This window comes from Ochotona princeps, chromosome 20, assembly GCF_030435755.1.
Source record: "Ochotona princeps isolate mOchPri1 chromosome 20, mOchPri1.hap1, whole genome shotgun sequence".
NCBI classification, from domain to species: domain Eukaryota; kingdom Metazoa; phylum Chordata; class Mammalia; order Lagomorpha; family Ochotonidae; genus Ochotona; species Ochotona princeps.
Window position 1 is genome coordinate 25430751 of NC_080851.1, and position 16537 is coordinate 25447287.

General features: G+C 44.9%; 1 protein-coding gene across 1 annotated transcript in view; it reads right to left on the bottom strand.

Moving 5' to 3' along the window:
* Positions 1 to 16537, bottom strand: part of CHN2 (chimerin 2) — a 262947-nt gene that overhangs the window by 121353 nt on the left and 125057 nt on the right. Inside the window, exon 2 of the mRNA XM_058678065.1 lies at positions 740 to 778. Within this exon, the coding sequence (XP_058534048.1) occupies positions 740 to 778 (39 nt within the window). The remainder of the gene's footprint in view (positions 1 to 739; positions 779 to 16537) is intronic.

The following is a 16537-nucleotide window of genomic DNA, read 5'->3' on the forward strand; positions in this document are numbered from 1 at the left end:
TTGTGTGTGATGGAGATGACATCAACACCTGTCTGTAAGGGCTTTGGTGAGAATCTGGGCCACAGCCATTTTCTGCAGCCGCTGGCCAGCAGTAGCAGCCACAGCACCATCAGTAACCACACAGATAATTGTTCTCACGTTGCCGTCTAGAAGCGAGCCTGAATGAGCAGCTGCAGCTCTGCTTGTCAGCACAATGGGTTTTGCAACTTCCCACCATCCTGCCCTGTCTCAAGGGACAGCTTCTGAGCTGGACAGTGATAGCCAGGAGGAAGACGAGCAGGCTGGAGTGAAGTCACATGCCAGCCTTCACAAGAGTAGCTGAAGTGTGTGGCAGTGAGGTTGCCCAACATTCCTTGTGATTTGTTAACTTTTCATGGGTTAACATTGTCTGAGATCATGGCCTTTACCTGATCTGTCAGCCAAGCACACAAATTAGGGAAGTCAACACATTTCTCCTGGATCCACTGGACACAACTGGCAAACAAACGCAAAACATCACCCCAAATAGGAAGTCAGAGCACCATCATAGACTTGGCATTGGGTTTTTACAGGTCCTGGTTAGAGAAGGGTAAGGAGTCAGTGATCCCTGACTGTGGGCTCAGCTTAGTGGGAAAACAAAGGGCTGGGTGCCTAGCACTGGAGTGGGGACTACTCCTGTGTGCTGCAGGAATAGCATGAATTGTTCCAAAGGGCAACTCCTCAGGAGTGTGGAGGGGCACTTTACATTTTGGGTACTCACAGTAAGATTTCCATATTGGCGGCTGGTATTCCTCAGCATCTGAAATGAAAAGAAAGAAATCAATCCGTCAGCAGGCACGTCAAACTGTCAACGTGTGTCTGCGGTGGAGGAGCAAACAGACTGTCAGCAGTGCTTGCATTTTGTCTCTGGGGACTGCCCGAATGCATTTCTGGACAGTTCCATGGACTAGAGGGAGGCGGCATGCATGGAAACCCTGTGGGCTCAATACCACTTTCACCCCCTACTTTCCATAGCTAAATCAATTGCTCTACCATTTTCATAGAGCCTAACATATCAAAAAAGATTTTTAAAGTAAATTAACTTGATTGTACCCTCTAGTAATCCTTTCAAACATTTGCTTAACTTGACATTACAAACATGTAATTTATCTCACAGTTTCCAATCAGATCTCTAGCCACTATACAGACTTGTTAAGATGCAAGGCGGTAAGGATGCCTGTCACACGAACTCTGGGAATGTGTGTAGCTCATCCCAGGACACTCCTAAAAAGCCAAGTCTGATGGCAGAGACACAGAGGGTCCCCTGGAATTGCACCGTGTCAGTGAATGCTCTGCAGCATGTGCCTGAGAACATTTCCAGAAATCTCTTAGCAATCAGAAGTGCTCGAGTGAAAGGCTTGTGAGAGAATAGAGAGCAAGGGGTTGGTTCTTCATCAAAAGAGCAGACAATGGAGGAAATCTGCTTGTTCAGTCGCCTCAACAATCCCGGGGCTGACAGCAGGATTTAGAATTCTGACCTGATTATTACATGTCCCCCTGAGCTCCCTACCACAAGACTTTGCTGAAACATATTCTAGCTTAAGTAGCCAGGGGAGGGGGCAGTTCTTCTCCCCACATCACAAATTGTCATTCTGTAGGCAAGCTTCACGGTTCTCTCGCTCAGCATCTTTCGGTAAGGAGATAGTTTTAACACCCTGCACTTCCCAGGCAATCTGTCCTCTTAGAGCTTTTGTTTTTTGTTTCATTCTTTTTCTCCTTCTTTGTAAAAGACTTATTTATTTATTTGGAAAGAGCTACAGAGCAAGGGAGGGACACACACAGGCAGAGAGAAACCACTCATTCTTTCAGTCGCTGGTTTACTTCCCCAAATGTCTGCAAGGGATAGTGCTGAGCCAAGCTGAAGCCAAGAGCCAGTAGCTTCACAGGCCCAGCTCCTGTTAGAAATTTTCTAACTTCACCCAGTAAAATGGTGTGGGCATGCTTTCTTCCCAAGAAACAATACTATCTATAAATAAAAATTAAGTCAAGAGTTGCAAACTTCCTGAGCCCTATTTCATTGCATGGTGTAGCTTAAGTCAAGTTCTTACATAACTAGTGTGCTGCTCTTGGGTGCCCCATATCCCAGAGATCAACTAAACCTCTCCAGGGCATGTTTCATACAAATCAATCCATGTTGTTGAGTCTGTATTGTCAGGAACCTACATATAGAAAATCAGCCAACAGGCACACATTCACTCCTAAATGTTAACTCTGGCTTCTGCTAGCTTTGCATCAAGTTTCCTCCCCATCACTTTCCTAATACACAGGCTGAGTATGCTGACTTACAATGGGCTTTGGCTCTTAACATAAGAGTACAGTTATCTTGAAACAGTGAACTTTTAACCTAAACAACCAATCTCATCCTTTATGTGACAAAGACCAATAGCAACATCAGTGCTTCTGCCCCAAGACCACAAGTAAAATAAATGAAGTCACTGGGTTTACAATAAAATTCCAGATACAGTGCCACCTCATCAGAAAAGTTATAATCTATACATTAAAAAATTAATGGGCTATTGAAAAATAATTTCTCAGGGGCAGGCATTTAAGTTCAGTGATTAAGACACCTGCATTCCATACTGGAGTGCCTGGGTTCAATGCCTGTCTCTGGCTCTTGACACAAGCTTCCTGCTAATGTTGACCTTGGAAGGCTATGGCAATGGCTCAATGGATTAGGCTCCTGCCATTCATGGGGGTGACCTGGATTGAGTCCCTGGCTCCTGGCTTTGGCCTTGGGCTGTAGCCCCAGCCTTCACTGAGGGAGTGAATCAGTGGACAGGAGTGTCCTTTCTTCTGTCTCTGTCTTTGTTTTTCTCTGCACCTCAAATTTTTCAAAAATAGTAATTTTTCACAAATAGATAAAAATCATCACACACACATGAGGACATATTGCACAGATGTGTAAATCCCCAGGAAACCAAGACCCTGGAGCTGGCATGTCTTATTTCAGAGCAGATTGGTTTAAGGAAGCAAGAACAACCTCCCCTAGAGTTCGCTCAGTCCCTGGAGGACCACTTCCTGTGCATTGCGAGGTAGCCCCAAGACACAGGAAGTGGTTCCCTTCATGCAGGTCTTTAAATAGAGCTCAGATGGTTGGCTCGGACCTGCTAGGTTTTTCTTTACCTAAAGTCAGAGGCTTAGACTGGACATCCTTTCAGTCTTGTTCTTCGATGACTCTAGAATTCTGTCCCTTAACGGAACTTGCAGGAAGCTCTTTGCACGGTTGTCCTTTGCTCCTTTACAGAGGTTAGGGAAGTTGGTGTTGGAGGCAGGAGATGTTAACACTCACTGGCACAGGTCCTACAGTGTCTTCCCCCTGCCCCTCCATGGAGAATCAAACACCAACATCATGCTGTGGCTGGTCAGGTCCTATGTCAACCTGCATCTGCCCATTTCTCTGGCTCTACTGCAGACATGGGTCTCCTTTTTGCCTGTCACTGTTTGCAAAACAAGCCAAGCTCTTCCAAGCCCCCAAGGGTTTGCTGTGCAGACTCTCTACATAAATGCCCTTCCCTGAGACCCTGCCATGGCTTCTCAGGCTCTGCCACACAGGGTTCCACCCAAGTATCACCTCTCAGGGGCTCCCCCCTCCCAACCCTGTGCAAAGTAGCCCACTCCCTTGCCCACAGCACTTATAAGCATCTGGATAAGACCTTCTTCATTGCCCTTGTTACTATGCAGAATTATTGACTGACATGTCGGTTCGCTGTGACTGACGTCATCACACTAATAGCCCTGAGAAGGAGGCCCAACCTCAAACACACTCAAAACACAAAGTCAAAACAGGTACTAAATTAATGAAAGAGCTCACGAGGTTCAATTTCCCACCTCTGATAACTGTTGGATGAATAATCTGAAACAAGTTACTTAGAATACGTCTTATAGGGGCCTCTCAATACTCATCCTTTATAAAAACAGAAAATATCATAGCCATCACCTGTGTCTTAGAAGACATGTTGTGGGAATTCAGCGAGAGAGTGTGTATGAAGTACAGCACCCAGCAAGCAGTCAGCTCTACTGACTTCCACAGAGCTGGGATGACTGCCACACTGCTCAGGGCTGACTCTGCCCAGGTAGGCCTGCACACTTGCCTCTCGTCTCTTCAACACATCCCGAGACTGTCTTCACTCTTACCCCAGATCAGGAGCCTGTAATTAAGTTCCAGGGCTGTTGTCATGGAAGACGTTCCCCTCCCACAAAGGAATTCAAAGTGAGAGGCCATTTGTCATGCTTCAGTGGAACGACTATAATTACCTTGGCCCCCAAGACATGCTTCACAAAGGTCTAAAACACTGGCAGGAGGCCCTGGTCAACAGACAGAGCGTGGAACATCTTTAATATGCGGCAGCAAATCTTGAACTGTCCCCAGTATCACCCCACTGACACACACGCAATTTGGCCCAATTTGACTCAGTACTTTTCATTTATTTTTATTGATTTATTCCACTAAAAAGGGAGGATAGAAGGGAGAGGGGGCGATCTACCATCTGCCAGTTCACCCCCCAAATGCCTGGAACAGCCAGGGCTGGGACGGGTCAAAGCCAGGTCTCAGAACTCAATCCAGGTTTCCACTGAGTGGCAGGGTTCCAATTACTGAGCCATCATCACCTGCTGTCTTTCAGGTTGTGCATTGGAAGGAAACTGAATTAGACGCAGAAGTAGGGTTTGAATCCAGACGCTCCGATATAAGATACACGCATCCTATCTGGCATCTTTTTCTTTCCCCTGCAACACTCAGGGCAGGTCGAACCCACCGCTACCACCAGCCACCCCAGACAGCTCTCTGCCAATGCCTTCCTAGCCTCCCAAAGCAAGTCACAACGCACTACCAAGGTGCAAAGGGACCAGCACCAGCTGGTTCCCTGCTGGGGACAGTCCCTCCCCACCAGTCCACCTCTGCCCCCTGTCACCGCAGCAATGGGCACTTATGTAACATCTTAAATACTTCAACAAACACCCACCCCTCACACAAAACATTTTAAAGAATTACTTCACTGGGGATCGCATTGTGGCACATCAGATTAAGCTGCTGCCAACATCTCATATAAGGTTGGTGTTTTGGTTGTTCCACTTCCAATCCAACTCCAGGCTAATAATGGCTTGGGAAAACAGTGAAAGATGGTCCAAGTAGCTGAGTCCCTATTACGAATGTGGGAGAACCAGAAGAATTTCCTGGCTTTTGGCTTCAGCCTGGTGCAGCTCTGTTGTGGCCATTTGTGGAATGAAACAATGCATAGATGATATCTCTCTTCTCACCCCAACCCCCATAATTCTGCCTTTCAGATAAAATAAGCAACTCTTTCTTTAATCTATGTGTGTGCATGTGTGTATGTATATTTTACTCAACTATTTTGATGCTTTTTTGAAGTTATAGAATAGGTTTTCAAGGTCATTTAATTCCTTTGGCAAATGAGGAAAAAGAAATGCAGAACAATCAAGAGGCTTCTTCAGTGTTTTAAAATCGAGTCAGATGCTTGCTGGTCTCTGAAACCTCATTTCTCCCGGTCACGTAATCTTCCCAATTTGTATGTGCGGGAATCAAGGAAAATGGAAAACTTACTATGTAACACCTTTGTTATTTCCATACTTATAAAGCTTGAAAGAAAACTAACAATCTAGTTAAAAGACAAATAAATGGTAGCATGAAAATTGCCTCTAGACCAAACAATGGAATCACATAGCATGCGTGCATTTGACTCTGGGTAATAAACCCAGGCAGATCAAGCTACCAGAAAACTGAGCACTTAAAGGTTCGTGAAAAGGTATGATTTTGAGACACAGTTTTTACAACTGGGTACAATGGAGAAGGAAAGGAGAGAAACTAGAACAAGAAGCTGAATATTTATACATGTTAACTGTTTACATTTAAATATGTCTTTGAACCTAGAAGAGAACGATGCATTCATAAAAAGGCACAATGGATTGTAAAGCTCAGAGAGTCTCAGAAAAGATACTACTTTAAAAACCCAGACTAGCAGGCTCCTAACCTTTAAAAACTGTGCCAGGCCTTGGACTTAGCAATTCCACTCAGAGGAACCCAGCCCAAGTGCAGACAAATGAACAAGTTGTCCACTGCTGCTCTGGGTGTGATGACAGTGAACTGCAGGTGCAGAGAGAAGGGAGGGGGTTCAATCACCATCACGCACTTAACTGGGAAAATGACAGTGTGGGTTGGACAGCCAAGAGCACAGATCTTGGGGGCTATACTCTACGTTTAAAACCTTTAAACCTTGGGGTTACACTCTAGGTTTAAAACCTAGCTCTGGTTACATCACAATATTTCATTGCATGTTCCAGTCATGCATTGCAGATACTAAAAAAAACAACAAAAACAAAACAAAAAAAAAACCCAGACTGAGAATTTATGTACTCCATTTACAGGACACTGCAGAAAAATAAATGGAGAATGGGCATCAAGTAAATTGTGAGAAATTAAAATAAGACAAAATTTAAAAAGTGTCTGACATTTAGTAAATTCTAGGCTTACCATTATTATCATGTATCTTTAAAAATAAGGAAATATTCGTGCTGCATTTTTAAATATTAAATAAATCAGATTACAAGATGACTAGTAAAAGATAATTCTAAGAAAAGGTAAATATTTATACACAAACATTATCTAGAGGGCATTAACCCTGATTGATAAGGAGCAGTGTTTTGGTGTGGTGGCTAAGATACTCCTTGAGATGCTTGCATTACAAATCAGATATCTGGGTTCAAGTTCTGACTACTCCACTTCTGATACCACTTCCTTGTTAAGGGCACCCTGGGAGGCAGCAGATGATGGAGTTACATCATCCACAAGGCAGAATCAGGCGGCATTCTGGACTCCTGGCCTCAACCTGGCCAAACCATGGCTATTGTGGGCACTTGAGGAGTGAACCAGCAGATCTCTCTGCTTTTCAAACAGTGAAGATAAACACCTTTGAAAAATAAAGAGTTACCATACCTGATATAAAAACCAAAAATTGTTTTTCTTTTTCCCTTCTTTTGTTTACTTGTATTTTATAATTTTCCTTACAGACCAATCATACAAAAATTAAATACAATTATAGGAGTGCCAGTCAGTTGGTTTCAAATCCATTGTCTCACTACATCACCATCTTGATGGCATGGGGCATTGGAATTCTCCTAATGACACACGGAGCAAGTATAGTGTTCAGCAAGAGTGAAGGTTGAAGACACAAGAGATAGTAGCTTCTGCGGCAAAAGGCCATGCCCAATTCCCCCGGCCCCTTTGAAAAATTCTGTGAAGTAAACACTAATGAGCAAATAGAAGCAGCCAAGGAACAGGGCTCTGCTTACGTTAAAGAGGAAGGAAAAGAGAAAAGGATTTAGATGCCCAGAACACGTTCAAAACCTTGCAGAGATAGGTAACAAGGTCATGTACGTGAAATATGGATAAAGAGCCCAAAGCTAATCAACACAGAGAATATACGAACTGGCCAAAGATGCCCAGAAGCACCACTGAAGACTCAGACACTAGCTTGAGAAAACTTTAGGTGTTAAAATCTCCAAATTCTGTAAAGTTGGTGCCATTGGCCTGCTCTTCGAGGAAAACAGAATTCTGGGCTTGGCTCCTAGAAGGCTCTTCAGTCTCTGAGACAGAGGCGGCCATGGGGGTTTTAGAGCAGTTCATGCCATAAATGCCTCTCGATCCTGAGTGTGGCAAAGATGGCGTCAGAGAGCTGGCATTATGGCACAGAGCATAAAACTGCTGCCTCTGATGCTGGTATCACTTACACTGCTGGCTTCTATCCAGCTGCTCCACTTCTGATCCAGCTTCCTGCTAACGGCGGGAAAAGCAATAGATAATGGCCCAAGTGCCTGGGTCTCTGACACCCATGTAAGAGACTTGGAAGAAGTTCTTGGCTTCCAACCAGTCCAGTTTTGGCCACTGAAGCCATCTGGGGAGTGAACTAGTAGATGGAAGATCTCTCTAACTCTGACTTTCAAATTAAACAAACAAAAAACTTTTAAAGCTGGTGTCATACATCTATTATTTCCATTAAACTTAAAGTATGCCTACTATTGAAAAATAGTGTAATAATGTTAAGAATATGTTTATGTATCAGACAGAGTGAGTGAATGAGTGAGTGAGTGAAACTGCATCCCCTGGTTCACTTCCCATATGGCCATGGCAGCCAGATCTGAGGTAGACTAAAACAAAGATCAAAGATTTCATCCGGGTTTCTCACATGGGTGCCGGGCCATCTTCTGCTGCTCCCTTCCCAGGCATATTAGCAAGAATGCTGGATCCAAAGAGGAACAGCTGAAACTTGAACCAGTGCTCTGACAGGGTCCCAGATAGCAGATAGCAACTTAAAAACTATGCCACAACTTTTAAGAGCCAGTCCCTCAAAAAAGTCCAATAATTTTTAAATGTTATTTTAGAAGATACCCTGCCTCAGGGGAAAAAATATAACTGGGATAGATTTATGTGAATTCTTCCAAACTCTGTTTGATCCATAACTAGAATACATTGTTTTTAATAAAAGATCTCATATCACATACAGGCATATGTTAAATTGTTCATAGAAAGATGAAATTAAAATTTAAGTTCATTTTGCTGAAAACATTTTTTCAAATAGGGCTATGTCAATTGGAATTGTCAACATTGTGAACAGGAACTGTGATTCCCCTACGTATGTATCTTACCAGCACTGGATGTTATCAGCATACATCTCAATGTTGGTACTTTTAAAACCCAATTAGCAGATTCACAGAGAAGACTGCCTGTGTCATCAGAATCAACGTGGAGTTGCATGTGTCAACTGTAATCACAACAATAACCACAGTGAAGCCAGAAGGCTTTAAAGGAAGGGGAATCATTTTGCACGACTGCATGTTAGAATCTATCACCTAAGACTGCCAGAGCCATAAGCTGTCCCAGCGGCCACTGCCATCTCCAACAAAACCATTTTAAACAAAATGCGTCCCTCTACAAGAACATCTGTTCAGCTGCCAACTGTCTCTTGCACCACTCATTATTGTCACCCTTGCTGTCGATCCCTGTGACCAAAGATGATTATTGGAAAATACCTGGCACAATCCTCATTTCTGACTTTACCAAAGTCTTCCGCCTCCAGCCTCCTTGGATACACCTGCAGTGTACAATGGTACCTGAGTTCCCCTTGCCCAGCTCTGACCTGCACATCGCCATGTTTCCACATTATTGCTTTATGTTTCTCTCGGTTGACAAGACTAAGTGTGCATTTGCAGGGAAGCACGTGGGGGCATGACAAGGCTCCTGGGAAAGTACCTGCAGAAACATGTGGCTGTGGAGTGAGCTGAAGATACATGTTACTGCACGTCTGGGTATTGCAGCTGGAAGACTGGATTCTTCTAGGCATTTTCAGCTCCAGAAATAGGTGGATATGATGGACTCAACTGAGGAGCAAGCATAAAGGAATTTAGAGACTGATTAACGAAGAAAAATTTAAAAATGAATGTTCTTACCACTTGGGTAAGTGAGAACTGAACAGGAAATACTTGTAAACTGGAAGAGAGCCAGATTCCTTTGCCTGGCTCAGTGGAGGGTGACTAGACTAACAGAAAAACACCCGCATGGGCTTCGGAAAAGAAGGGGGCAGATCTGCTGACGTACAGAATGAGCCACCAAGAAAGCTAGAGGTGACTTGTCCCTCCACGTATTTCTAATAAAGTCACACAAATTGCATTGGGGACCATCTGGGAAATCAAGGGTGGAAGAGTCGACTCCCTTCCCTCCCTTCTCTTCTCCCAGAGAAGCCACGTGTGTGTGTTGTCACTTCTGATTTATTGATGCACACATTTGCAAATGGACTGCAATGGGCTTTTCCCAGGGAAGTTGGATGAGAGCAGGATTTTCAGCCAGGCAGAGCCTCACAATGAGGTGACAGTTCAAGATTTGTTGGGTGAATAGCTTAACAGGCCAAGAATGGGTTGGAATCCAAATGCAAGCCACCAACAGTAGCAGGAGTAGTGTGTACCATGTGTACACGTGCTGTAAGATATCACACACACACACACAATATGCATAACTTCAACCTGCAGACGCAAGGGAGGATCAGGGCTGGGCAGCCAAACTGTGGCTCTGGCCTTGTCAGGCCATCACGGCTAAATGGTGTCAGACCTGAGTTGCAAGCTTAGCTGGAGATCATCCCAAGCACTACAAACCATCAGCATGGGAGGGCTGTTGCAAATTTTCTTGTGAACATTGATTACATGTACAGTTTCCTTGCATTCTCCTGAGAAATTAGACATCCATGCATTCTCTTTGGAAACTCTGCTTGGGTAAGGGATGCAGGCCTGAGGTGCCCCAGCTGTGAATCTCCTATCAGGAATTTTTCAGCTGATGGAGTCCTACCTACAGAGAATAGCTAATAAGACAGTTTCTAGGAACTCTTGCTGGGTCCCCAAGGACGAAACTAGGAAGAGATTTACTGAAGATGATGAAGGCATCAGGGGCCCTGCCTTGGGATCTGTGGCCATTTAACACTGGGGCCACAAGGAGCTCCTGTGCTAGGCTAGGGGTAATATATACTGAGGGAAGATGGGATTCTCTCCTCCAACAGGCATTTACATGAATAAAAACAAAGAGCCACTCCTCAGGTTGGCTAGGGTGGACAGGGCAGGTAAAACTCACAGTTCCTAGCCTCCTTTCTTGCCCTCTATAATTCATCACCCATTCTGCTCTTTCTTTTGATCCTGAATACATCACAGTCTCTTCCATCTGGTCTCCTTATCAGCTGGGATATTCTGGCTTGCCAAAATTCTTCCTGGACCAACCCTCTGCAGTAGTTCCCCACGTACTTCCTTTAATTCTTTGAAAAAGCCCTTTTACTGATGTGAAAAACAACCCAATGATTTTTTAAAATGTTTAAAGATTTTAAAATTCATTTTAAAGGGAGAATGTCACACAGAGAGAAAGAATGAGAAGAGAGAGAAGGTGGAAGGGAAAAGTGGAAAGAGAGGGGAGGGAGGGAGAAGGAGAAGAGAAATTGATTCCATCCACACTCGTGTCTGCTTCTATGTTCTCTCCCCATGCCAGACACACAGCACTGGGAGAACAGGAACTTCAGCCAAATTACCTGGAATCTACCAGATACAACCTTTGTGAGAAAATTGTGTTCCTTTCAAGTAGTTGTCCTGGAATTAAGACAGCACCTGGATTTAAAAAGATGGTTCCCCAAGGTTGCATGGAAGCCCCCATTCATCCCTGTGTGGGGGCACAAGAGGCACCGCTGGAATGGCCCTGACTGCCGTATTCTAAGATGTATCAGGTACTCGATAAGAGATTGGATGAGTACAAGTCAGAAACTTAAAATGTGCCTTCTGCTGAGGGATACAAGGAGGAGTATGCAAAGTGTCAGGAGATGTAAGAAGGATGTTGGGTGGAACTACCCAACCATGGGAAGTCACATGGAGGCTTGGGCATTTCGGCCTATCCCCATGCCAAGCCCCGTCACCTCGGCCTTGAACAGCCCTACCCATGATTCCTTCAATAACACACTCAGAGGAGTAGAATCCAACAGCAAGGTCTAAGGTTTCCCCAAAACAAAGAGAATAAGTCACTTCTGGTATCACAGTACACCGGCACCAATGCCAGCAGTCAATGGTAAGGATTGGCGAGACACAGACCAAGGTGTGGCTTGCCAGGACCAGAGTCAAGACAGGACCTGGCATTGAGAATCCAGGGTTCTGTGGCTTGCTGGCTGACACGGACCTGAACGCATGCGGTTGGGTGTTTTCTGATGGCAGAGACTGGAGAAACAAGTAGGGCCCAGATAATTAAGCATTTTACAATCATACTAGGGGTGCCTTTTTCCCCAACTAGAGGAAAAGGGAATTGGAAAGAGAAGAAACAGGGTCAAGTCTGTATTTTAGTAAGGTTACTCCAATTGCAGCGTGATACTAGAGTGTAAGCAGAGAGGATGGGAGAGGGGAGATGAGAGGCAGCGAGGCCTGTTAAGGGACTAGTTAGTGAGTAACCCAGGCAGGTGACACAGATTATCTGAATTCAAATAGTGGCAGTGGAAATGAAGGAAATGGGACGGATGTGTAAGACGCTGACAAGAGAGATTCTACAGGATGCAGGCGGGGAACTAGAGCAGGGGAAAACGGCTTCTGGTTTTTGGCTTCAGCAACCAGAGCGGTGGGAACGGCATTCACAGGAACAGGGCAGAGCAGGGAAGAAGCAGGTTTGGTAGATGGTGGCGCTGGCAGCAATTGCCTGCTAAGAGGCAATTATGCACAGCCAGTGAGCACTGCTAGGCAGCCTGGAGTTAAGAGGAGACCTGCATTGGAGACACAGCAGCTGCCGATGGCTGCAGCTGCTAATGCAGATAGCACACCAGGGGGGGGAGCTCAGAGAAAGGAAAGACAGACTTGGAGAGACATCCAGAGACATGGATGAGAAGAGAACATGCAGAGTCCAGAGGGACAAGACAGAAACCAGGAAGAAGTGATTAGAAAGGCCAAGGTAGAGACAGCGAACAGTGGGATGTGGTCTGTGACTCAGTGTGTTAATGGGTAGCTTGAGACACATACCATATCAGAGTGCCACTTAGAGGCCTGACTGCTCTGCTTCCAACCCAACTTGCTGCTAATGTGCCTGAGGAGGCAGTGAAAGGCGGTCCAAGATCTAGGCTCCCTGCCATCTACACGGGAGACCCAGATGGGAGCTCTGGGCTCTTAGCTTTGGGCAGTGTTTTTCTCTCTCTCTCTCTCTTTCTCCTCCTCCTCCTCTTCCTCCTCTGTCTCTCCCCCTCCTCTTCCTCTTCTCTCTCTCCCCCTCCTCCTCTCTCTCCCCCTCCCTTTCAAACCAACAATGTTTTTAAAATAAGGCATAATGGAGACATGGTCAAGACCACAAGTGGGGAGGACTCAGGCCCCAGTGCTGTGGGGGCTTTGAGGGGGTGGGTAGAAGCCACCATGGGCTGAGAAGGGGGTGGACGGAAACTCAGGAGCCAAAGCTTGTGAATGGGAGGTTTGCAGTGACAAGGACACAGAGAGCAGAAATCAAGGCAGCACTGAGGGATGAGGTCTGTGAAAGACACAGGAGCTCCCTTGTGGCAGCCATCATTTCCTTTGCACAACCCCTCATCACAGCCCAGGTCTCCCCTCGCTCACTCTCCCAGAGCCTTCTCTCCACTTACTTCCCACAAGGGTCACATTTCTTCCAGCAGAAGCTAGCCGCCTTCCCTGCGGGCAACTTCCTCCTTGGTTATTTGCCCACTTCCTCCTCTGCTACTTGCGCCTCACTAAAGTCTCTTCACCTCAACCTCCTCCCTTCTGGCATTTGCTGACTTCCTTGCAAATGCTTCACCTCAGAGCAAGGTCTTCCTGCCATCTTCCCAGAGGCTCTTTGGGCACTCATTTATTCACCCCGCAAATATTCACCTCCAGCGTACAGCCTACGTGGCACAGAATATTGTACCACATATGGATTATGGATGTGTCTGTAAAGAGAAAATGTAGCATTTCACCACAAGGACTCTAACCACAACTCATTCATTCATTCATACCCCAATCCCTAACTGATCACCTACTGGCTTTCAGGTCTCTAGTCCCACATGCATGTTCCCTTAACACAAGGTATAAACGGCCTGGATCTAAAGTGCTAGGAGAACAAATATGAGAGTTGATTTCTACTGTTACTTAATGATAATTCTTCCTCTAGGTCTTGCTGAAGCCTTAGAAACTGAGGCAATCCGATGGGCCTCCATCCAGTGATTAGGCCATGCCGCCGGGTCCGGGAAGCTTTCTTCATAACTTTCAGAGTACAAAAGGAGCTTGGTAAGTGAACTCCTGGCCTCCATCTGGGCCTGTGCTGTGTCTCAGGAAGATGTCCCCTGGCTGTATGCTAGCCCTTGATGCACTGTCCTGATGTTAGGTACAAAGGGTATCTTCCTGGAGATCTAGCTCTGTGGCACCTAGGGGACAGGTAAACCTGCTTGATGCAGGACTCAGTGGCTAGCACGCCCACCTGGCCCACAGCCTTCCTGTCTTGTTATTATTTAATCAAAAAGACATTCATTTTAACCTATGCCTGCTTTATTATGTTTAAGTTCCATGTGTTCAAATGAGGTCTATGAACCTCTGAGACCCTCCTAAACAATTCCTAGGAGAGACATCCTGCATTTTCCTAATGAGAAATCACCCCCAAAATGTTTCTGAGATATATATATATATACATATATGTATGTATATATATATGTGTATATATATATATTTTCTTAGTGATATAAAGGAAATGATTAGATATCTACTTATAACATTCAGCTCATGGATTCAGTTGTACAAACTTAAAATCGCATGTAGAATACTACACAAATTTACAAACAGTATTTTGATAAATTCACACTTCACAGAAGATCTTCGATTACATTCTGCGTGAAAACAGCAGGGACGAGACTGGGACATTCTCAACCCACAAAGAGGCCTGGGTTTGAGCCCCACCTCCACTTCTGAGTGTAGTTTTCTGCTTTTGCACATCCTAGGAGAAAGCAGGTATGAGCTTAAGTACTCAGGTATCTGCCATCCAAATGGAAAAGCTGGACTGAGTTCCTGGCTCCTGTGGCTATCTGGAGAATGAATGCAGATGAAGACTTCTGTCTTGTGTCTTTCTCTTGCAAATAAATGAACAAGAGCAGAAAAATGTAAAGGTTAATATATACGTATATCTTTTATATAGTATATAGCTACAAAGATATGCAACTTGGTTTTTTTATTTAGCTATCCATATGTACATAGTTTAAAGCATATGATGCTTATTGTTCCTTAACTTCTTGCTAAATAGAACACTTTGGGTTCATGGGCAGTGCTGACCCTGGACACTGTACCCAGCCAGTCACAAGCTCAAGCAGCCTGAAGCTGCATTTCTCCCACCTGTAAGTGTTCTCCATAGGACAACTGCATACCATATCGCTTTTCAAACAGATCTCTTAAAAATCTGTCATGTAACATTTTGAAGGTGCTAAAAGGGATGAGGTGGCTGATATGCAAGATAACTCACATGCAGCGTCTTACTGACTGCTCAAAACAAGCCTAGGGAACAGGCGTTAGCGGCGGTCACTGTGGTATGGTGGGTTAAATTGTTGCTTGCGTACTCCTATCTCTTATCACAGTGGCAGTTTGACCACCAGCTAATCTGACTTCAATCCATTTTCCCAATGTGCATGGGAAGCTGACGACGGCGGGTCGACTTCCTGGATTCCTGCTACCCATGTTGGTGACCGAGATGAGTTTGAACCGGTGTACCGAAGATCGCTTTCTCTCTCTTTCTCTGTTGCTCTGTATTTCAAGTAAAAGCAAATTAGTAAAGTTTTTAAAATGCAGGTATTCAAGTCCTATTGCAAGGAATTAAACTGAAGAATAGTGATACTGTCTAACAGTAGGAGGAAAATTCAAAACAAGTTGGTGGGAAAAAGAAATTAAAAGGTAAGTTTGCCTTGATGCAAACTCCATCTGTGGCTTGTTTTGTTTTGCTTTTTTCCTGAAATCCATGTATCCTTTTTCCTAATGTACATTTCAGTGAAAAAAAATTTTTTGGAATAAAAGAGCAAAAGGAATACTTGGTAGCATAAACAATGCCTTGTATAGCACCTAGCCCCTTTTAAACTCTCCTCTATCTTGTTCATCGTCTTGACGTCCCTAATCCAAAAGAGGTATTCCATAATTACTTTGTAGAATTTGTTCTTTTCCAACCAATATGAGGATTTATATAAGGATTAATATATTTCCATGAACTTTCTGAAGCCCTTACCTAGAGTTGAATCTTCAAATCTAGCTTCATCTGACTTTTCATGATAAAAATCCTGCCAATGGGCCTGGTGCAATAGCCTAGTAGCTGGGATCCTCCCCTTGCATGCGTCAGGATCCCTTGTGGGCAATAGTTCATGTACTGGCTACTCCACTTCCCTTTCAGTTCCCTGCCTGTGGCCTGGGAAAGCAGTAGAGCATGGCCCAAAACCTTGGGACCCTGTGCCCACATGGGAGCCCTAGGGGACGTTTCTGGCTCCGATCACCATTGCGGCCACTTGGAGTGTGAACCAGTGCATGCAAGATCTTCCTCTCTGTCTCTCATTCTCTCTATAAATCTGACTGTCCAATAAAAACGAATAAATCTTAATTTTTTTAAATCCTGCCTGTTGTGGGATCACAAGCACACACACTAGCAACACTTCAGGTCTCTCACCCACCACACAGCAAGGCAACAGAAGGAGCACAGGAAGTGCGTCTTCCACGGAGAGGAAGAGCAGCCCGAGCTAGGGCACCACAGAGCACACCCCCGCACAGCCACCTGCAAGTTACTCATTTCAAGCCTCCCACTAAATCCCGCATCCACATGTATTTGTCATGTTGATGCTTAAGGCTTGAATAAATGCACTCAAGGAAATAAAATCTTCCTGTGACCCCATCGGCAGAGTGGGTGGGTGACAGCATGGGTGGGTCTAGAGTGAAAGGGTTAAGCATGAGTCAAACACCAGGCAGTCCCAACGATTTCCGCAGGAGAAAGTATTTGCATTGCATAACA